Source organism: Carassius auratus, unplaced genomic scaffold (assembly GCF_003368295.1).
Source record: "Carassius auratus strain Wakin unplaced genomic scaffold, ASM336829v1 scaf_tig00215191, whole genome shotgun sequence".
NCBI lineage: Eukaryota > Metazoa > Chordata > Actinopteri > Cypriniformes > Cyprinidae > Carassius > Carassius auratus.
Genome location: NW_020527975.1, coordinates 96,295 through 120,649, shown reverse-complemented (window position 1 = coordinate 120,649; position 24,355 = coordinate 96,295). Strand labels below are relative to the sequence as shown.

The 24,355-nt window shown below is 39.6% G+C and overlaps 1 protein-coding gene and 1 long non-coding RNA gene across 4 annotated transcripts in view; one reads left to right on the top strand and one right to left on the bottom strand.

The window, feature by feature from the left end:
* Positions 1 to 24,355, top strand: part of lrp2b (low density lipoprotein receptor-related protein 2b) — a 104,773-nt gene that overhangs the window by 6,253 nt on the left and 74,165 nt on the right. For both annotated transcript variants that reach the window (XM_026259434.1, XM_026259433.1), the window contains exons 10-13: positions 15,529 to 15,657; positions 16,035 to 16,204; positions 16,347 to 16,570; positions 23,853 to 24,059. In XM_026259434.1, coding sequence (XP_026115219.1) covers positions 15,529 to 15,657; positions 16,035 to 16,204; positions 16,347 to 16,570; positions 23,853 to 24,059 — 730 coding nt within the window. The remainder of the gene's footprint in view (positions 1 to 15,528; positions 15,658 to 16,034; positions 16,205 to 16,346; positions 16,571 to 23,852; positions 24,060 to 24,355) is intronic.
* On the bottom strand, positions 19,093 to 23,186 carry LOC113093860 (uncharacterized). Of its 2 annotated transcripts, XR_003287919.1 has the most exons (4): positions 22,520 to 23,186; positions 22,325 to 22,433; positions 21,937 to 22,244; positions 19,093 to 19,968 (listed from the first exon to the last, which is right to left on the bottom strand). It is a non-coding gene; the product is annotated as an uncharacterized LOC113093860 (long non-coding RNA). The 2 variants fall into 2 exon arrangements; XR_003287918.1 differs by having other exon boundaries at positions 22,325 to 23,186.

Below are 24,355 nucleotides of genomic sequence, written 5' to 3'. Positions count from 1 at the left end.
GCACGCGCATTTTTTAACTGCTAAAGGATGTTTTCAACACCGTGGCAGCTGGTAAGTGGTGTTTCATTCTCAGCGAAGTGATTTTGATGTTTATTTACTTATTATTATTTTACAAGAACAATGTGATGTGAGAACATGCAGATATGTTGCTGTGTGTAGCCTGTAGTGTAGAAGTAACACTAGTGTGCTGTTTGAGGGAGAAAAGTTTCACAGGCATCGAGGGGTCTGGTCTTTTTATGTTATTTGACTAAACTTTTATTATATTACAGTACTTATTTATTTTTTAACACGTTGAGTGCCTTAAAAGTAATTATCACAACACTGGTAAGGCTTATTCAGATTTTCTCATTCTCTGAATTATCATTATAAAAATAAAGACAATTCAGAAATTAATTATATAATTATATTTTAAATGTGACGCAATTTTTTTTTTTCCTACAATAGCAACATTGTTTACAACAGCAAAACCACTTTAGCCTGTAAACTCAATAATATCTCTCTGGAAATAAATGTACAAATATCAATGTCAAAAAAACAAAAAATGCATAATATACCTGACATCAAAGTGCAGTGTGAAGGATATGAATAACAAATGTAGCTTGTCATTTGTTTGCATTGCAAAGGTGTTCAATTTTAGACAATAACAACTACAGCAGTAATAATAATAATATTAATCACTAAATTCCAGTGTATAAGTTTTTTAATGTTTTGTATCAATATTTAAGGTGGACTTATTGATTAGGTGCAAGAGTAGTAGTGATGGTTAAAATAATAGATTAATGCTGAAATAGTAAATTGAGCCTTGTTCCTAGATGAACAGAGAGTATAAAGTAATAGATCAAATGAGGAGATGGAGATAGAGGAAGAAAAAGAGGGAAATGCAGAGGCACAAGTGACAGAAAGAGAGCAGGGAACAGCAAGCCAGGAGACAGAGGCTGGTGAGAAAGAGGAAAATGTAGAGGCACAAGTGTTTTCTATAGTTTTTACTATAACCGCTGTTCTTAATTATTCTGTAGAACAGAGAAGAAAAAGTCATCAGTTTGGGACAATTTAAGACATTTCAGTTTCTAATCCCAGAGCTATTATTATTTTAAACTTAAAATTGTCTTCTCTATTGTTTCTTTTTCAAAACTGCATCAAAGCATTTGCTGCTGTATCAATACATAACCATCCATATCGATACGTGAATCAGCAAGGAATTTATCACAATATATTGCTTTACTGATATTTTGAACAGCGCCATTTAAAGCCTTGATCCATGTGCCCCTTTTATACTTTGAGCACCTGCCCCTCCAAAGGTCTCTGTTACGAGGGATTGTAAGCCACGTTAAAAAAGTTAACCGCTTAAGTTATTTGTGGATTAATGCTTATTGGATATGCAAACAATTTCAAACAATTCAGTTCGATTTGGTGAACTGGTTCAAGAAGATCCAGTTACATCGAATGATTCGTTCGTGAACCGAATATCACTACACTTCAGTGTTTTGAAATCTCACACAACAGACACTGAAGAGAAGACAATGCTGAATAAAGTCATAGTTTTTGCTATTTTTGGACCAAAATGTATTTTCGATGCAGTAATATTCAGTTATTAGCCGTGCCCACTGTGTTTTTTTTTTGGTTTTCATGAGACCCCCCTTGAAATGACCAGGACCCCCCCATTGCTCCCCCAATCAAAATTGTATGGAGCCGCCACTGAAAGTCAGATATGCATCTTACTCTTAGATTCATCTTTGAAAAATTTATGTTTTGTATTGAGTTGATATATCTTAATTGGCTATGTAATTGGCATAATACAGTGGTTCCCAACCTTTTTAAACTTGCGGCCCACACAACCAAACACATATGTTTGCGCAGCCCACTGCAAAAAAATTAACTGACCCCACTACTGTTGGATTAATAAATTAGTACTCAGAAGCTAGATTGTTAACTGTATTTACTGAATGAACTATGGCTGTGCGATATGGACAAAAAAAAAAAAAAACTAAAAAAAAAACAACTATCGCGATTTCTTTGATAAATTTTGAGATTTCGATTTTAATCACAATTTTGACACACGGATATGCTTTACAGTCATAAATGCATTCAGAATGATTTTTCATATAACATATTTCCAAAAGAAAACCAATTAGAGCTTTATCAAAAAGTTTTAACATCTGTGGAACAGACATAAGTCAAAATAATCACAGTAGTAAAGGTGTAACAAAATGTATAGACTTATGGCAAAAAAATATAAATAAATAAATCCAGATCCAGTGTCCAAGGACTTTTATTCTTTTTTGCCATGCATTGTTCATAGAGCTCATTAATTGCAGCGGTGCCTCAGGTGTTGAAATATATTTTTATTATACATTATACAGGTTCACACGTAGCCTACTCCGTTTGCAGTATGTGTCTGCGGTGCAGAAGCAGCAGCAAGAGCACGTTATTATAACGTGAAAGCACATTCAAATAATGCACGAGCGCGAATCTCTCTGTTCGCACGCAGATTTCCTTTGTGGCGCATATTAAAACATATAAAAATTATTTTGAACACTTGCTTTGTCATGTCCAACGAAGAAGGAATTTAGCTGTTGCTGTGTGGTTCAGTTAACTCCACATCTTAGCCGCTGTCATCGGAATCCTGCGTGTTGCCCAGGCCTGGCGCTAGCCATTTGGGTGCCCTAAGCACAAATGCTTGGCGGTGCCCCTCCCCCCTCCCCTCCCCAACCAACCACCCACCCACCAACCAACCAAAGAAATAACTACCATTCAGAATTTCTTAGTTAGGTTCTCTTTACTTCCAAAATAACTGCTGCAAATGAATAATTGGAACTGAACAATGTAAACACAAAGTTAAAAGTTAAAATTTAGTGCAAATAACTGTATAAGTGTATGAATTTTATGAAGTATGAATTTTAAAGTGCACATTTTAAACTGCAAATAACCTTGCATAACTGCACAGTAGAAGTTACTCAACAGAGGGACTACATCTCTATAAAGAGACCATTCTGCTATTCTATAGAACTATATGAAACATTTTCACTACCATCAGTTGTCAGAGGCACTACAGAGGCACACGCCTACATTTCCTAGCTGCAAAATCAGCTATCAGCAGTGTTGGGGACGTTACTTTAAAAAAGTAATTAGTTATAGTTACTCACTACTTGTTCCAAAAAGTAAGTTAGTAACTGAATTACTCTTTAATAAAAGTAACTCGTTACCAGGGAAAGTAACTATTTGCATTACTGTAAAAAGAAAAAAAGGAAAAAAAAGTAGCTACATGTCAGAGAGTTTTTTTTTTTTTTTTTTTTGCAGTTTTCACAAGTCAGTTGAAATGAGTAGAACAGACAGGTACATAACTTTCAATATTTATTGCACGTCAACAGACAGCAAGAGTTTTATTCTGCACTTCAGGTGTTTTTGGCCACTAGCTTTGTAGATTCGTGTCACACATTGCATGTACACATTACATGCACGTTCTTGCCTTTGACCACAATGAATTTGAAGTAGTGCTTATATCTTCACCTTGAAAATGCCAACTTTTCATCGGATTGCTCCTGACTCGACATCTCTGCTGCGAATCTCTGTGTAGCTGTTGCGTGTGTGTGTGTGTGTGTGTGCGTTTGGCGCCGCTGGCGAAGCCGCGTGTGCCGGCATGTCTGATTGGCTACCATGAAACACATGAATCTGCCTTAGGGTGTACTCACACTAGGCACGGTTGCCATGAACCGGACCCGAGTACGATTGTCCCCCCTCCCCACTCCCCCTCTGGCCTGCACTCACATATAGGGTTTCAGCATTCGTGCCGGAGCACGCTTACGTCATTATGGTGCGACGGTTTCGGGATAAACAGGAAGAGCGGCGCTCTCTGAACACAATGGAGTGCATCGCTCTGTTTTCTTTGTGGATAATTTTGTGTCGCTTGGTCCACAGCCCTCTCACAGCCTGTTGTTAAACAGATGTGTCGCCTTAGTGGCGCGAAAATTTTCACGGAATCGTGCTGCTCGTATGAGGATGTTTGCAAGGTACGAGCTGAAGTGCAGCAAGGACTTTGCAGTTTTTAGTTTTTATGCGTTTTGCACCTCTGCCGTAGACCAAAGCGACCCCTTCCCTGCCATGTTGGTTTTGGAGCATCGCAAAACCGTGACGCAACGCGTCCTTTTCCGTGCTCCAGCACGGTTAGCGCTCACACTGCATGCGAACCGCACCCAAGTTCAACTGAACCGTGCCCTGGCCCACCTCTTCCAAGTGGGCCAGGGCCGGCTAATTGAGCCGTGCCCGGGCACAGTTCGGAGCACTCACACTAGTCAAACGAACCGCACTTTGGTGGTCAAATGCACTCGGGCATGGTTCAAACTGGATAGTGTGAGTACACCCTTAGCCAATCACAACCGCTTATCTCGTCATTAACCCACCTGCTCACTCGCTGTGTGAGCCAGGGGTCCATTCGGATTGCATAGTTTATTAAATCAATGCATAGTAACGCACCGCATTTAACGTTCATTAACGTTAACGGCGTTGTAACGATGGGAAAAGTAATTAGTTAGATTACCGCGTTACTGAAAAAATAACGTTGTTACCTAACGCCATTCTTTTAAAACTAACATTTTTATTTAAAACATTGTCTTACCTGCAAGCGACGCGCGAGCATCATCCCGCTGTCTCTTCTTTTTTCCACCCCTGACTCTTAGTGCCTTTTCGAGGCCATGTCTGAGGTCGGTGTCTGCCAAATTTGACATTGATTGAGGCATAATCGAACAGACCACTGGGAGGTGGGGAAGGGGGGGCACCAGAGGGAGACTGGCACAGAGATTCACCTTTTTCTCGACTAATGTGGTTTAGGCCTATATTACTTTTGTATTGCTTTTGTATATTAACATGCTTTTAGAAATATTTTATTTGTTATTTATAATAGTAGCCTATTGTGATGATTTTTTTTCACGACCCAGATTTTTTTAGAGTTGGGTCCGAGTCCACCTTTGTCGAGTACGAGTCAAGACCAAATCCACAAACATCGAGTTCAAGTCCGAGTCCGAGTCCAAAAGGGGCCGAGTTGGACTCAAGTCCGAGTTCTTAAAGGCAGAGTCCGAGTCGAGTCCGCCCGAGTCCAGAAAGTAATTAATTTAAAAAAGATTATGAATTGGAATTGTACATTTTTACATTATATTAATATTTTAACCTTTCAACCCATTAAACCAATGGCAATATAAAAATGTAATAAAAAAATACCACTGTTACATCTAGTCATTGCCATTGAACATTTTTATTTTATGTCAACACAACTAATTTCCTATCAAAAAAGTTTTCAAAGGTTTTATTGTATTACAAGTGCATGGAAATACAAATGAACCTATTTTATTATTGTATCACACTATACTGTCCTCCAGTTAAAGATGACATTTCAGTTATTTAATGCCTCTCCCCCACATTTGACAGAGGTAAAGTGCAGCCAATGAGGAGATCCTTAATGATGACATTATGAATTTCTTGTTGTCTTGGAGAACTTGCATCATAAAGTTGCATTGCTTGTTTGGTCAGTTCTGGTCTTGCAAATCCTGCAATGCTGAGCTGTGCAGCATCCGTTGATTGCTGCTGCTGTCACCAGTAAACTGAACCGAAAACCGTTTCTTTCGGAGGCGTCCGATTTGAGAACCGATGAACTGATGATACTGCGCATGCGTGTAATTTTTCAAGTATTTTGTTAAACATCGGAAAGTGTGATAAACTATAAAAAAAAATATGTATATATATATATATATATATATATATATATATATATATATATATATATATATATATATATATATATATATATATATATATATATATATATGTTTTTTTTTTTTTTTTTAAGATAGGGGCTTCATGTTTCTAATCTGTATATTGTAGATTATGTATGGGCCAAAGGGGTTTTCAGGGAAGTTGGACAATAATTAAGACTCTAAAGACTCCATGTTTAATATGAATAAGGGATGATTTATGAAATATCTGTACTGTATTTATAGTTAATGATGACAGATTCACAAACTGTGAGTTTGTAGTAAACAGAACACGAGTAGAGCAGCTGATGATACTGAACTGCAGCATGTGCCGGTGTCCTGACATTTTATCCTACCCTGTCAGATTTTCCTACCCGGGTTTTGAGCGATTCTCGTTCTCGAGTCAAGAACCGGTTGTATCAGTTTTCAGATCATCAATAAACTGAACCGAAAACCGTTTCTTTCGGACGCGTCCGATTCGAGAACCGAGGAGCTGATGAAACTGCGCATGCGTGATTCAGCATGAAGCCGAATGACTCACAGCGCGTCTGAACCGAACTGATTCTTTTGGTGATTGATTCTGAACTGATTTTGTGCTAATGTAATGAGTGCGGGTAAACCGAGGGCTTGAATGAAGGGCAATCTGACGAAACGTAAGTTCATTTAATAACAAATACATCGCAATGGATTATGTATCCGGTGAACTGTTTTTTTTTCAACCGGTTTATTGAATCAAACCGTCCGGAAAAGAATCGAACTTCCCATCACTAATCCACACTGATATCCAGTGAGTGGTGCGTGTGTTTCGTCTGCAAGCAGGAGACTTCTGCCTGCCGGTGTGGTGCAGTAAAATGACAGAAGGGGAGACATTCATTAATTTATCATTTCAATTTTATGCTGGTTTTATTGTTACACATGACGTGGACTCGACTGTACTCGGAATATTTTCCGAGTCCAAAATGTTCAAGTCCATGTCAAGTCCGAGTACAAATTCACCCGAGTGCGTGACAAGTCCGAGTTCATTCAAAATTGGACTCGAGTCCGGACTCGAGTCCGAGTCCAAGTTCGAGTACCCCAACTCTAGATTTTTTGGTGCCCCCCCAGGCACTTGGTGCCCCACGCGCAGTGCGTGATGTGCGTGTGCGGAGCGCCGGCCCTGGTGTTGCCAGATGTTGAAGGGGTTATTGCTGTCATGGACCGCAACAGTGCTCATTGGCTTTAAAGCAGGACACTCTCCTGCATTCTTAACACACCCTCAGGTGCACACGAACGCATTTAGAGTGTCTGTAATGAGTCGATTTTGTGTATGAGAAAAGAAGCCCTATGACTTCAACTACCATCATTTACATTTTCATTAAATTCTGAAATTATCGTACATTACGGGATTTTTTTTCATTATTGATCATAAAGAGGTACAAATTATTGTAATAATTATCGTACGTCTGACAACACTGGTGAACAGTCTGATCCGTTAACATGGGCTCGGAAAAAAGGTGCATACTGCGGGAGGTCAGGGCCGCGGAAAATCGTGCTATAAAGCCATTTAGAAATCGTGCACGCTCAAATCGTGATGATCGTTTACGATGATTTCTATTAATCGCACAGCCCTAGAATGAACAGGCAATGAACAGAAAATAACTCGGGCTGACACTGCTCAGCAAAATCAGATCCAGGCAGAGCTTGGCAGCGGGTAGACAGTCAGCGGAGCAAGCAGTCAGGAGGGAACATGTTGACAGCATTTATGCATGTTTGAATTTGTTGTTTTGTAGCATATGCAGCAAAAATATAAATTGGTGGTTTATTCCTAGTTACAGTTTAATATTTATTTTTTGTTATTTAATTACAATATATTTAAAATTGTGTTATTATGTTATGACACTTTTACATATATTAACAATATTATTATTTATTTTAATAGTAATTGGTGGCCCATCTGCAATACCACCGTGACCCGCTAGGGGCCGCAGACCACAGGTTGAAAACCACTGGCATAATACATATTTACCTGACTGATAATAAATTGTTACATTTGATTTATTCTGACTTATTCTTGAAATGCTCATGTAGATTAACTGAATGCGTATGTTTTGGCAAATCTGTGTCCAGGGTTAAGTGCATACTAGATCTCAGGTTAGATGGAGCATGGGTACATCAGTTGAGATTCTAAATTTCTGACTAACTACTTGACTTTAGTTAAGTTGTACTTAGTTGTGTTAACTTTGGGGGGCTAGTCATAGTACTGGGCATAACTGCTAGTTATTGTCTCATCTTTAATTAAGTTGTACGTAGTTATATTAACTATTGGAGGCTAGAAAAATAGTACTAGCATAACCACTGACTATTGTTTGAGCTTTATTCAAGTTGTATCTAGTTAATTTAACTATCGGGGGCTAGATAAAATTACAATCAAAATATATAATTAGCATAACTGCAGATTTTTGTCTTAACTTTAGTTAAGTTTTATGTACTTATATAACTGTTGGGGGCTAGACAAATAATTATAGCATAACCGCTGATTATTGTTTTGAGCTTTAACTAAGTTGCACATGGGTACCGTCTCAGTTATATATGCAACCCTTGTTCCCTGATGGGGAACGGCAGTGAAAATTGGCTAGTGGATTTAACATAGCTGAGCCACTCCCCGTCCCAACAGATATAAAGTGCGACAGGTGCATCCACTCAGTAGGTTTTAGCCTGAGGAGCCGAGAATGTGTCCCGGCAACAGCGAACGGTTCAAGGTTGTGGCATGGGGACATAACGTCTCCGTTCCCTCCATCAGGGAACGAGGGTTACATATGTAACCAATACATTCCCTTTCTGTCGGTCACTACGAGTTATGTCGAATGACATATGGGGTCCTATGGAAAACGCCACAACCTGAACACGTCACAACCCTGTGGCACTGAAATTGTCGGCAAGCTGTGGCATGCCCCAAAAGCTACACTTAAGGTCGTAACCTCCCCAAGGCCCAGCGCAAATTCACTGACCTTGGTACCAAGGGGCCAAAGGGTGAGTACATCGCTGCTCGAGAAGGCAACGCTGTTGTTCCGCCCACACAAAGTCAGTGGAAGGGATTTCAACCTTCGGTGAAAGATTGCTTCAAATCTTCCCTATTTGTTCTTTCAGCTTGGGAAGACAATAGGGAAGCGAGCCTAGGAACAGGCCGCTACGGAGACCACATCCTACCTGTAGGGAGGTGACATGTGGAGATACTGATATGGACTGACCAGGGGGCAGTACTACATATGGAAAGGGTCTCTGAGGAAGGTCCTACCTTAGAGTAGGGATGGAACAGCTGCCAGAAGAGACTGACAGAACAGGTCTGTCAAGGGAAGACACGCGTTTGCCAAGAGGGAAACCTTACCGTGAAAGAAGACACATATGGGATTACCTGTAGGGAATCAAGCCATATGGACACCTAGCCCAGTACAGAACCTGACCGGAGCTCTGGGCATGCTAACACCAGTACTGGGCCTGGCGACAAACTGCTCCGGCAAGTTTGACCGCCGTGCTGGAGGATGCTCAACCAGGATACCCCAACTGGGGAACTCTACTGGGAGAAGTTAGGGGTAATGGCGCAGCAAGCGTGACACCCAGCCAGCCCTTCCTGCCAATTACCTGTTACCCAACACACGGGAAGAAACTGGCTCTACAGAAAGGTTGTAGAACTTCGCGAAGGTGTTCAGTGTTGCCCAGCCGCGACAAATGTCTGCCAGAGAGGCACCATGAGCCAGTGCATAGGAGGAGGCCACACTCCATACGGTTGACTTGGGAACGGTACTCCAAGGTGATGGCATCCACTATCCATTGGGCCAACCTCTTCTTGGAGACAGCCTTCCCCTTCTGCTGACCTGCAAAGCAGACCAGGAGCTGCTCAGAGCTTCTGAAGCTCTGGGTGGGTTCCAAGTATATGCAAAGCGCTCTTACGGGACACAGCAATGCCAATGCTGGACCTGCTTCCTCTGTGGGCCAGCGCTTGCAGGTGCACCACCTTGTCTCAGAAGGGAGTGGTGGGAACCTTGGGCATGTATCCAGGCCGGGGTCTCAGGACAACGTGAGAGTAGGCCAGCCTGAACACAAGGCACTCTTCACTTACGGAAAATGCTTGGAGGTCCCCGACCCTCTGATGGAAGTGAGCGCGACCAGGAGTGCTGTCTTGAGAGACAGGAATTTAAGCTCGACTGAATCCAGTGGCTCAAAGGAACCCCTCTGAAGTCCCGCCAGAACAATAGAGAGGTCCCAGGAGGGAACCAGGGATGTACTAGGAGGATTTAACCTTCTGGCACCCCTCAGGAACCTAACAATCAGATCATGCCTCCCCAGGGACCGTCACATACACTACCAGGGTGGAGGGTGACAGCCTACACTCCAACCTTTCTTGCAGGAAGAAGCACAACTCTGACCGAGCATTTCTGGGGGTCTTCTCGGTGTGAAGAACACCAATTTGTGAACAGACTCCACTTCAGAGCATAGGCCTGCCTCGTAGAGGAGGCTCTAGCCTGATTGATAGTGTCTACCACCGCCGGTGGCAGATAACTTAGGTCTGCCACGTCCCTTACAGAAGCCACACGTGGAGGATCCAAAGATCTGGACGCGGGTGCCAAATGGTGCCCAACCCCTAAGAGAGGAGATGCTTAGTCATCTTTCTAGAGAACTTTGCATTCAGAAGTGACATGGGGGGCGCCGCTCTCTTGCGTGGGGCGTGACGTGCCGGCCTTGAAGAACTCTAAGCATGGGACGGAGCTGGTGTGGAGGATGCAGGGGGGCACCCACGGCGACAAGCAGGCTGAGACACTGCCCACGATGGAATGGTGGCAACCGGAGGATCACATCGTGGCAAGATGTGCTGTATTGCCTCAGTCTGATGTTGTTCTGTCAGGAACTGCTGGGCACAGCCCCTGACAGCGTCACCACACAGGACAGCCTGGGAGAAGGGAGTGTCGAAAAGTGCACTTTGTCAACGTCTCTCATACCGACCAGGCTGAACCAGAAACGGCACTACTGGACTCCAGAGTGGACATCGCCTTCCCGAGGGACTGCGTCGTGAATTCTGTCACCCAGAAGGGTGAGGTCAGTCGCTGTGCGCAGCTCCTGCATCAATCTCGTGTTGGTTCTACCCTCATGCATTTGTTAAAGCCTTGGCTTGGTGAGTTTGCAGGATAGCCATCACATGCAGGGCAGAGGCAGCTTGGCCCGCAACACTGTAAGCCTTGGCGGCGAGAGTGGACAACAACTTACAGGCCTTGGGGGAGAGACACAGACTATTCCTCCCAGTGGCGGCGTTTTGCGGACACAAGTGCACCGCAATCACACTCTCCTGCTGGGGAATGTTGACGCACCCCTAGCTTCCCTGTCATAGAGGGAAGTGAGGACGGAGGAACGCAACGAGCTGCTTCTGGCAGTAAAAACAGGCTATCCATGACTACATCTCTTCCCCATGCACATCCGAGAAGAAAGGAACCAGAGCAAAACGCGGTTGTGAGCTGCGCTCTACACAGAGAACCAATCAAACAGCCATGAGCACTCAGGGCTGGGCGGTGCATTCACCTCCATCCTGATGCTCACAGCACCCGAGGGGGGCATCCCCACCGAATCTTCATCCACAGAGGTCATTAGCCCATCCCGATGCTGCAGTCGACATCTGATCCCCGGCGGCAAACTGAATGACCCGTTGGGACTGCCATAAGACAGCCAAGCAAAATCACCCAGCAGCTGCACAGGACAAACAATGCGGAAGGGGTAAGAGGTCCGTAGGGCGTGGCCCGGCGGAGAAGCTCTCACTGTCACCTTCAAATCTCCCAGAGCACTAGCCGGCAGTCCTCTGCCTGTGGCAGAGAAACCGTAACGGGTAGTGACAGAGGGGTCTGCTCCTTTCCCTTTAAGAAAGGAGAGACGCGATTGCATCGTTGCCATGGTCACACACACCATGCATTTATGACCTTAAGGTTAGATTACTGTAATGCTTTATTGGGTGGTTGTTCTGCACGCTTAGTAAACAAACTACAGCTAGTCCAAAATGCAGCAGCAAGGGTTCTTACTAGAACCAGGAATTATGACCATAATAGCCTGGTCCTGTCAACACTGCACTGGCTCCCTATCAAACATCGTATAGATTTTAAAATATTGCTTATTACTTATAAAGCCCTGAATGGTTTAGCACCTCAGTATTTGAATGAGCTCCTTTTACATTATAATCCTCTACGTACGCTACGTTCTCAAAACTCAGGCAATTTTATAATACCTAGAATATCAAAATCAACTGCGGGCGGCAGATCCTTTTCCTATTTGGCACCTAAACTCTGGAATAACCTACTTAACATTGTTCAGGAGGCAGACACACTCTTGCAGTTTAAATCTAGATTAAAGACCCTTCTCCTTAACCTGGCTGTCATGGTTCTGCCTTCATGTCCTGACTTTTCTCTAGTCTTGAGGCAGGATCATGACAGACCCGTGTTTTGTGTACAAGCACATGGCCTTGTCTTTGGGCCATGTGCTTGTGTTGTCTCGTTCCCCTGTCCCGCCCCCCTTGTTATCCTAGTCTTGTCGTGATTGCCGTATCTGTGCCACCTGTTGTTTCTTAAAAACCTCTTAAGCACAAATGCTATTTTGGGGATTTCCGTTTTTCATTTTCCTACCTAATTTTGAATGCCTGCTTATACTAATGCTACAGTGTAAGCTCAGAAAGTTTGGTATAATTTCAAAGGAAACCCTTTGAAATTACATAAAACACTGTTGAAATTGATAAAAATGACAATATATGCTGTCTGTGTTATAATAAATAGGGAAAAAAACAAGGCGCTTTTTTATTTTATTTGTGTAAACTGAAGTTTGAAATGGTATAACTCAGGCATTGAAGGGGCTGGCAACATCAGACCAATGTCTTGTGCTTGTTCCACTTGTCAGCTATTAGAGGAAAACAGAAATTTCTTTCTATCCTAATCTATGCAAAAGTTATTCCATTCCAACTGAAGGAAGGAATAATACTATTTTTGTATACAATTTTAGTCTAAATAAGTATGAAGTCATCTTTTGCACACTTGCAGTATGGAATAATGTGATATCTGTATATTATTTTACAGAAAACACTCAGAAGTTACATAAAAAGCTGCTGTTTGTGACAAATAGTATTATTTATGTTGTTTCACATATGATGAACCATCTCAATACAATGTGCTTTTTTTGTGTGTGGGTTTTCTGAACAGTCTTTGAAAGAGAATAAGTCAAATTACACAATAGCAACATGCATAAAATTATAAAAAATATCTGGTCTATCACAATCTAAAATAGAATCCACAATCTCCAGCTTCATATCATTTCATTTATGTCTATTCTGCATCGTGTAAAGATTGGGAGACCTCGCCTGTCTCATTCATATATAATATTTTGATGTTTTATCAGCGTGTCTGTTTGTTTTGGTTCTGATTCAGCGTAAACACGCTCCCCGAAGCTTCTACGCGAACTTTGGAGCGTCAACAAACTAATTTATGTTTATTCCCCCAGTACTGTACTGTTTACTGTACATTCACTGAGATGCGGTCGAACACTGCACAGTTATGAAAATAAACATATTAGCTTATTGCTAGTGGAGCTTCCAGGCCTCAGAATAAAGAATCAAATGTATGAAAGCGAGTAGCACGCGTATACGCTTACCAGATGCGCGTCCTGACCTCTCCACGGTGACGCTGGTAATCCATAACTTGTATTATGAATATTATTCATTTTTAATCCGGCGAATCCCTGCGTGTAGTTTTTCCTCGCGTGCTCTTTGTTCAGAAGCAGCCAAAAACTCCTTTTCCCAGAGAAACTGAGTTTTGGTTCCTTGCCGCTGTCGCCTCTGGTTTGCTTAGTTGGGGTCACTTCATCTACAGCGATAACGTTGACTTGATTGCAAATAAATGCACAGACACTATTTAACTGAACAGAGATGACATCACTGAATTCAATGATGAACTGCCTTTAACTATCGTGTTTGCATTATTGACACACTGTTTTCCTAATGAATGTTGTTCAGTTGCTTTGACACAATGTATTTTGTTTAAAGCGCTATATAAATAAAGGTGACTTGACTTGACAATATAATAAGACGCTTAAGACGCAGTCGCAAAAGACACAGTAAAAGCACAGATTAATCCATGTTGTGATAACTGAGGGGAAACCATTATATCTTGCTCCTGCCCATATTCGCAGCGGCGTCCGAAATCATTTCGCACATTCAAAGGCTAGTGTGACCGCCCCTTGTGTCGTTCGACATAACTCGTAGTGACCGACAAATAGGGGGCTAACATTAAATAGATCTAATACTCAAATAATGGTAAGCATAGGTGACCTATTAAATAGTATTAGTCATAACCTCTGACTAATGTTCAGACTGGCAAGTTTGTAATCACGAGACACAGGTAAAACGGCCGATGTGAGGCACCTTGTGCAACATAGATTCTTAATAAATGAGTAAATATAAAGTAAAGAGTTAACTAGAATAATCAATTGTCAGAATCATAGTAATAATTAGAGACAGCAAACAAACAATTTGCCTTTCAACCTAAATTCGAGGTCATAATAAAATGAAGTCAGATTAGAATTGAATTTAAATTGAATAACTTTGCGAGCTGATAAGACTGAACATGCAAGAAACCCTCAGCCAGCACAGGATACCTTCCTTGGACAGAGTGCATGGACCTTATAAAGGTGATACCTTTTTAAAGGCACATTATTGTCAAATGTTTCTAAAACGTTTATGTCCGAGGCAGATTGCCAGCAACAGCCATTTTAGGATAGTTTGTGGATTGGTTTTAGTTACTTAGGAGTCCTCTTCATTACTCCTAACAAATCACAGATTTAGGAGCTAGTTTAGAGCTAAAAAGCTTTGTGAAATACTCTGAGCAAAAATTTTGGAGTTCTAGGAGAAGGACACCTGCATAATTTTTAAGATTTTCTCCTAAATTGGTAAATTATGAGCTACTTAAGCCTTAAAATGTTTTGTGAATATGTGCCCAGATTTCTGTCTACATCTGGATAATGTCACGCCATGCTAGAAAGAATACTGTGATATCATTGTGAGTTTGTTAGTTGCTTAAAGGTAATGATTTTTTATTATTATTTTATAATGTTTCCTGTGGAAGGCTACATTTATAGTCTTATATTCAAATATAATTCTTAGGATTTGTTAATACAAAATTATCATAATTTAGATATATATGTTAATTTTCCACCTTTAATTTTGATTTGAATGTGTAGTTAGAAGGGCCTTGTCTGCTACGTAAATGCACACTGTTCTCTCGTTTTTACTATAACAGCTGCCAAGATGAACTAATCATGAAAAGTGTTGTTTATAGAAGTGTTTCTTTTTTCTGCTGTGGCAAAATTTTTGATAAGTAAAAAAATCCCACGGCACACGCACAAAATTAAGCACTAAAATATAGCAAAAAAAAAAAAAAGATTGCAATGTTATGAAAAGGTGAAATCCTTTAAAATCTAGTTGCAAGTGCTCCATAAAGTATTACATTATGTCTCATGCATGTGAGTACACCTAATCATTATGGTTTTTCAAGTAATTTTTAAGGTGTTATAGTTTTCGTTTTCATTGGTTAAGACAGAACCGATTTACTGCTTATTTTATTATTAGATGATGACAAACTAAGACAAATATTTTCAAGAGTTGCAGCCATGTTCTTTTATTTTTTTTTTTTTTTTTTGGTACAATCTATACATTTGCATAAGTGTGTTTTGGTTAGATCCGGACAACTGAAATGAGATGTGTTATTGACCCATGCATGTGTTTTATCCTCAGACTATGATGACTGTAAAATTTGGGGTATCTGTGATCATTTCTGTGAAGATCGCCCAGGCACCCATCGTTGCAGCTGTGCAGATGGATACTTCCTGGAGCAGGGTCATGTCTGCAAGGCCAATATTTCAGGTGAGTGGAAACTAAAACCAAAAAGTTTTACGTGCTAAATGTGTCATAAAACATAATGGATCATTATTGGTATGACCATATTAATTTATTTAAATATATTTAAGTGCCTCAAACTCTTTGAATTAAAGATTTTAGTACAAGTTAACATCATCCTTTACAACAGTACTACGAATTTCATTAAAAGCATTAGTTAATAATCATCTTCCTATACTGAAGGCACTACTGCAGACAATTTAGTAGAGTAGTTACTGGCTAATAAACAATAAAGACAAGTACTATGATGCAGATAAAAATAAAATTGTTTTTGTTGTGCACAGCATTTGTGCTAATATTATTGATAGTACATTGTAATGTCGCTTTCCTCTTTGTCCTTACAGGGGGTTTACCACAACTGATCTTCACAGATGGCCGTGATATCAAGATGGCAGATATTCATGGGCGGTTTGTTAGGCTTCTGGTCCAATCAGATGGTAAAGGTTATGCTGTGGGTGTCGGTTACAACTGGCACACTCAAAGGATATTCTGGACAGACACCAATTCTCAAAAGGTGTTTAATGGTTTATAGTGTGAAATTGAAATGTACATATACATATATAAATAAAAGTTATATATATATATATATATATATATATATATATATATATATATATATATATATATATATATATATATGTGTGTGTATTTTTCAGGTTTACTCCATAAATTTTGATGGTAGTGAAAAGAAGGAGGTGCTGTCTGAAGCAGTGCACAATGCCCAGAATCTGGCTGTGGACTGGATCAACATTAAGTTGTACCTTGTTGAGGAACGTGTGGAGAGAATTGAAGCATGTGATTATGATGGAGGAAACCGTGTCACGCTGATTGCAGAAAATTTGGTGACCCCTCACGGGCTTGCACTGGACCCAACAGTGGGGTGAGTACAGTATAGGTCCTTTAAAAAAAATTGCATATTGTGATAAAGTTCATTATTTTCCATGATGTAATGATAAAAATGAAACTTTCATATATTTTAGATTCATTGCATACCAACTGAAATATTTCAGGTCTTTTATTTTTTAATACTGATGATTTTAGCATACAGCTCATGAAAACCCAAAATTCCTATCTCAAAAAATGAGCATATCATGAAAAGGTTCTCTAAACAAGCTATTAACCTAATCATCTGAATCAACTAATTAACTCTAAACACCTGCAAAAGATTCCTGAGGCTTTTAAAAACTCCCAGCCTGGTTCATTACTCAAAACCACAATCATGGGTAAGACTGCTGACCAGAAGGCCATCATTGACACCCTCAAGCAAGAGGGTAAGACACAGAAAGAAATTTCTTAACGAATATGCTGCTCCCAGAGTGCTGTATCAAGGCACCTCAGTGGGAAGTGTGTGGGAAGGAAAAAGTGTGGCAAAAAACGCTGCACAATGAGAAGAGGTGTCCGGACCCTGAGGAAGATTGTGGAGAAGGACCGATTCCAGACCTTGGGGGACCTGCGGAAGCAGTGGACTGAGTCTGGAGTAGAAACATCCAGAGCCACCGTGCACAGGCGTCTGCAGGAAATGGGCTACATGTGCCACATTACCCAGGTCAAGCCACTTTTGAACCAGAAACAGCGGCATAAGTGCCTGACGGGGCTACAGAGAAGCAGCACTGGACTTTTGGACAAATTTTGCATGTCATTCGGAAATCAAGGTGCCAGAGTCTGGAGGAAGACTGGGGAGAAGGAAATGCCAAAATACCTGAAGTCCAGTGTCAAGTACCCACAGTCAGTGATGGTCTGTGGTGCCATGTCAGCTGCTGGTATTGGTCCACTGTGTTTTATCAAGGGCAGGGTCAATGCAGCTAGCTATCAGGAGATTTTGGAGCACTTCATGCTTCCATCTTCTGAAAAGCTTTATGGAGATGAAGATTTCATTTTTCAGCATGACCTGGCACCTGCTCACAGTGCCAAAACCACTGCACTGTAAAAAATCAAAAGTTGGGCCAACTTAAAAATTTTAAGGCAACAAACTTCAGCAGATTTTTGAGTTTGCTCAACTTAAAGGTCCGTTAGTTGTACAAACTTTTGTGCATGTCCAATCAACATAATATATTAAGTTAAGTGAACTTTTAGTTAAACTTTCAATTTTGTGTTTAGTTGACTTAAAATTTTAAGTTAGCCCAACTTATGAGTAAGTCAGCTAAACACAAAATTGAAAGTTTAACTAAAAGTTCACTTAACTTAATATATTATGTTGATTAAACATGCACAAAAGTTTGTACAACTAACAGACCTTTAAGTTGAGCAAACTCAAAAATCTGCTGAAGTTTGTTGCCTTAAAATTCTAAGTTGGCCCAACTTATGACTAAGTTAACTAAACACAAAATTGAAAGTTTAACTAAAAGTTCACTTAACTTAATATATTATGTTGATTAAACATGCACAAAAGTTTGTACAACTAACAGACCTTTAAGTTGAGCAAACTCAAAAATCTGCTGAAGTTTGTTGCCTTAAAGGGACAATAAGTAACTTTTTAGGTATTTTATTATCTAAAATCAATATTTTTATTCATAAATATGCCCTCAATGGTGTACAAATACCTATGCCAATGTTTAAACTAATCCTCGTAAATGAAGAATTTATTATCTTTATATACATGGGACGGGTAGGTCGATGGAGGCTTCCATGTAGTTCCGCCATCTTGCAAAACTATAATAGCAGAGAGGGACAAAAAGTACTAAGCCAACGCGTTTCCACAGCGCGTTTTCGGTCAGAGCCAGAAACGCAGGTGCAGAGCAGTGAGAGGCGCTTGAAACTGCACCGGCAAGTTTAAAAGTCTGGAATGCATTCTTATTATGGACCATACATATGCCGCGCCACAGGAGAAGAAAACATCGTCGCCAAAACAGTCAAAAATAGAACGTAAAAGGAAACGTGACCGTAGATTAAAGAAAACAAGAGTTAATGTCGGGGAAGCTTTTTCTAGGTGGAAAGAGCTAATGCTTGATAAAGATTTCAAAAGAGACGCTGAAGTGGCCAGTTTTCTTCTCGACAGGTAAGTCAGTGTTACAATCTATATTACAATATTTTTTTTTATATCTAACAATGCACATTATTCAGAAAATATAACGAATAAAGAAGACATAACTACTAATTACAATATTTCATGTTTTCCACAGTCAGTAATTCATACTGTAACATTCGTTTGTTTATGGTCATGTTGCTGTTTGTTTGAAATAACACACCTGTTCACCTGAAGGAAAACTCGACGAAGTGCTATTAGAAGACATCCCGTCAAAGCTTTTTGGTACATATCGCCTACCGTAGATGCAACGGGCATTTGAAAAAGTGAGGCGCTGGAGAGCAAAATTAGTTTGAATGCAAAATACAATTTCACCACTAGATGGGAGTAATTCCTACTTAGTGTCCCTTTAAAATTTTAAGTTTGCTCAACTTATGATTGAGGCTACCAGCTTCAACAGATTTTTGAGTTTACTCAACTTAAAGGTCAATTAGTTGTTTACAAAACCTGATATTTGAAGTTGCTTTAAAAAAAAAAAAGTTGAAAAAACTTCAAAAAGGTTTTTGAGCTCTCAACTTTTTTTTTTTTGGTTTTTATATTGCAGCTTCAGAACTTTAGGTTTTACTCAAGTAACTTAACTAAGTTAAGAGCTTATTTGTCACATTTGTGTTGCAAAATTAAAAACTTCTACTCAGTTTTTATTTGATGCTTTCCCAATTAAATTAACTATCACAAAATTCAAGTCCAAAATAATGTGCAAAAATAACAACGTGTCCAGTCAAACATGTATTGGCTTCCATATCTGTCCTTCATATCTATCACAAGCAATATAAAATTAACTGCAATGGTGATAAAAGTGTGTGCATAACAACAGTTTGTGGCTCGCTGTCTTTTGGTTCTGCATTTCGAATAATGATATTTGCTTTAAAGTCTGTATTGGAAAAGCTGCAATGATTTTGACCACTGGATGATGAAATCAGATGTGTTTCAAAAACCACACTGGCTAAAAGGGCACCTTAAAGTTTCATGATTTTTTAAAAATGGCTCCTTATATGTTTGGAGTAATAGGGCATTTTACAAATTTCCTTAAAGTCACACAATTCACCATTCAATGTTAATTGACTCTCACGTGAAGATAAGCACTTGTGTGATCTTAAAAGGTGAGACGTCAACCAGTGGTTTTAAAGGAGCAGATGCAATCTTTGTAGAGGCAGGGTAGGTGTCAGTATCTTCCCTGGTAGTGGCACAATTAATCATGTTTCAAAAGGACCTCCTGGGCAGGGTGTTCAAATCTGCATATCTTGCACTGCATCAACCTAATAAAAAAAAAAAAAAAAAACACACAAAATAACGTTAGAACTAATTCTTTTGGCAACAACATATGATTTTATTTTATTTTTACCACCAGGGATACATTAATTAATTGCTGGAGAACAATATAAAATAACAACTTAAAGGGATAGTTCACCCAAAAATCATAATTATGTTATTAATAACTCACCCTCATGTCGTTCCAAACCAGTAAGACCTCTATTTATCTTCAGAACACAGTTTAAGATATTTTAGATTTAGATTCCATGTGACATCAGAGGGTCAGTTAGAATTTTTTAAAGCATCAAGAATACATTTTGGTCCAAAGATAGCAAAAACTATGAGTTTATTCAGCATTGTCTTCTCTTCTGTGTCTGTTATGAGAGAATTCAAAACAAAGCAGTTTGTCATATCCGGTTTGCGAACGCATCATTCGATGTAACCAGATCTTTTTGAACCAGTTCACCAAATCGAACTGAATTATTTGAAACGGTTCGCGTCTCCAATAAGCATTAATCCACAAATGACTTAAGCTGTTAACTTTTTTATGTGGCTAACACTCCCTCTGAGTTAAAACAAACATATATCCCAGAGTAATTAATTTACTCAAACAGTACACTGACTGAACTGCTGTGAAGAGAGAACTGAAGATGAACACTGAACTGAGCCAGATAATGAACAATAGATGGACTCGTTCACGAGTCAAGAACAGTTTCTGTCAGACGCGTCCAATTCGAGAGCTGAGGAGCTGATGATACTGCGCATGTGTGATTCAGCGTGAAGCAGACCGACACACAGACCGTCTGAACCGAACTGATTCTTTTGGTGATTGATTCTGAACTGATTCTGTGCTAGTGTTATGAGCACAGGTAAACCGAAGGCTTGCAATCATCGCCAATTATGTCATTAGATTGAGCGCAAAAGAACCGGTGAACCGTTTTCTTCAACCGGTTTACTGAATCAAACTGTCCGAAATAACTACTGGTGATCTGAAATCTGACAAGTCAATGTTTTGTTCGTTATCTGGCTCGGCTCGGTGTTCATCTTCAGTTCTGTCTTTACAGCAGTTCAGTCAGTGTACTGTTTGAGTAAATGAATTACTCCGGGATATTGGTTTATTCTGACTCAGAGGGAGTGTCAGCCACATTAAAAAAAGTTATTGGAGACGCGAACCGTTTTAAACAATTCAGTTCGATTTGGTGAACTGTTTCAAAAAGATCCGGTTACATCGAATGATTCATTCGTGAACCGGATATCACAAACTGCTTTGTTTTTAACTCTCTCTCACAACAGACATGGAAGAGAAGACAATGCTGAATAAAGTCATAGTTTTTGCTATTTTGAACCAAAATGTATTTTCGATGCTTCAAAAAATTCTAACTGACCCTCTGATGTCACATGGACTACTTTTATGATGTTTTTCTTACCTTTCTGGACATGGACAGTAGACATACGCACAGCTTCAATGGAGGGACTGAGAGCTCTCGGAATAAATCTAAAATATCTTAAATGGAGGTCTCACGGGTTTGGAACGACATGAGAGTGAGTTATTAATGACATAATTATGATTTTTGGGTGAACTATCCCTTTAAAATACTATCTAAAAGCAAGCAAGTTGGTTAAACGAATATCAAAAAAAAAAAACTATGAATTTAAGCTTTAAAATAGCTCTTAAGTTATTTGTATTTTTAAAACATACAGATTTATAGCACGCCAAGCAAACATAAAAACATAAATTTAAAAGAAGTTAAAAGAAGAAAATACATCTTTGAGACGAAAACACACAAGCTTATCTTATACGGTTACATTTGTTTAAAAAAAATATTAATATACTTAAAACTTAACCTTATTCAAAACTCAAAGGCACCCACACAACTGCACAAAATGAACATATTATAAACAAATAAAGAAAACTCTATATCCTTAACAATAATTAAATCCCTTTACTTAATATGATATAAAACAGTGCTTACCTAAGTCATGATACTGTCTGGAAAAAAAAGCCACCGAATGACTAAAAGACTTCTCGAAGACGAAGCAGGAGAGGTTGAACTGACCAGTTTGGAGCCACCTAAGCAGCTGTACAGAAGCACATATTGTAAACAAATACATTCTGACCTTACTGTTAATTATTCTCATAGCCTACATAGAACATTACCTGCCAGAGCGATTGTACTGTCGAGAAAAAAAAAAAAAAACCTTGTGCTCATCTGACACTTCTCATGCAACTCGAAGACGAAACAGAAAACCTGAACTGATCGGTTTGGAGCCACCTAAGCAGCTGTACAGAAGCACATATTGTGAACAAATACCATTCAGACATTACTGTTAATTATTCTCATAGCCTGCATAGAACATTACCTGCCAGAGCGATTGCACTGTCGAGGAAAAGAAAACTTGCGTACGTCTGACCCTTCTCAGGCAACTCGAAGACAAAGCATGAAAACTGAAATGACTAACTTGCCGCCACCTACACCGTTGTAAAGATGAGCATATTGTGAACAAATTTCATTTAAATCATGGCTTAAATTGATACACAAAAGAACCACCGCTTACCGGAGCGATAACAATGACGGGCCAACGTTAACAGGGCGCCGCCTGAAGCAACTCTAAAGACACAGAAAACGCAAAGCAGCCACCACGCTTCTGGCACGCAGCAGAGACGCCACGCAGCCAGTCTGTCATCCGGCCTAAAACGGCATACAAAAGCACATATTTTGAACAAACACATTTCAACTCTTATGGTAAATATTATATAAAGAACAGCACCTACCGGAGAGATTAATTTAAACTGTCAGGCAGAAAAAATAGGCGACGTCTGACCTGAGGCAACAATAAGACCAGGTGGGAAAATTTAACTGACTAACTTGCTGCCACCTATGTTGTACAAAAGCGCATATTGTGAATAAACTTCATTTAAATCATATCGTGAATTGATACACATAGCTACACTTACCAGAGCGATCACAATGAGGGAATAAACAGAGGCCGCTTAAGGTGACTCGAAAATGAAACAGGAGAAAATAAAATGGCGTTGTTTAAAAAAGCATTGGAACTGCGCATGCTCATCAGCCTTTGTTGGCAATACTAATAACCAACTTAAAGTTGTTAGTTGTTCTAACTTGAAATATTAATTTGGTGTAACAAATTGATCTAAATTTCTATTCAACTTACATTTCTGTGTTATCTCAACTTTTTTAATGTTAAATTGTTGAATTAACTTTAAAAAATGAGTTCGCAAAACAAAATGTAAGTTGGATTTTTTACAGTGTGGTAAATGGTTTTCTGACCATGGTATTACTGTGCTCAATTGGCCTGCCAACTCTCCTGACCTGAACCCCATAGAGAATCTGTGGGATATTGCGAAGAGAAAGTTGAGAGACGCAAGACCCAACACTCTGGATGAGCTTAAGGCCGCTATCGAAGCATCCTGGGCCTCCATAACACCTCAGCAGTGCCACAGGCTGATTGCCTCCATGCCACGCCGCATTGAAGCAGTCATTTCTGCAAAAGGATTCCCGACCAAGTATTGAGTGCATAACTGAAGATAATTATTTGAAGGTTGAATTTTTTTGTATTAAAAACACTTTTCTTTTATTGGTCGGATGAAATATGCTAATTTTTTGAGACAGGCATTTTGGGTTTTCATGAGCTGTATGCCAAAATCATCACTTTTAAAATAATAAAAGACCTGAAATATTTCAGTTAATGTGCAATGAATCTAAAATATATGAAAGTTAAATTTTTATCATTACATTATGGAAAATAATGAACTTTATCACAATATGCAAATTTTTTGAGAAGGACCTGTATGTTTATGGATGTGATTCATTGTGTTGTAAAAGGAATATTGAACTCATCTACTTGTGGTCTAACCTGTCTTCTACAGATACATGTTCTTCACAGATTCTGGCTATGACACAGATGATGTTAAACTGGAACGGGCATTCATGGATGGCAGTAACCGGTTTGAGCTGGTTAAGACCAGACTGGGTTCCCCTACTGGAATCACCTTGGATTTGACCACCAAGAGGGTTTACTGGACAGATAGCCATTTTAACCTGGTTGAGACCGTTACATATAGTGGCTTGGACAGGTATCGTACTCCACAAATCACCAATTTAAACCCTTCTAGAACATGTAACTCAGTAATTCTCAACGGGGAGCCCACTAGAAGGCCTAGTTTGTTTAAACATTTTGGATATATTCATACAGTATATACCCATTTAGGATCATTATATGTATATCATCATATATTAGACCTCAGTATTCCTACTGTCCATAAAACCATGGATATATGAGGTCACAATTTTAAAAGGTGTCATTTCTAGACATTTAGTCAATGAAATTCTAGACATGTAAGTCAATGACATTTTTTAACTCGACTTCCAT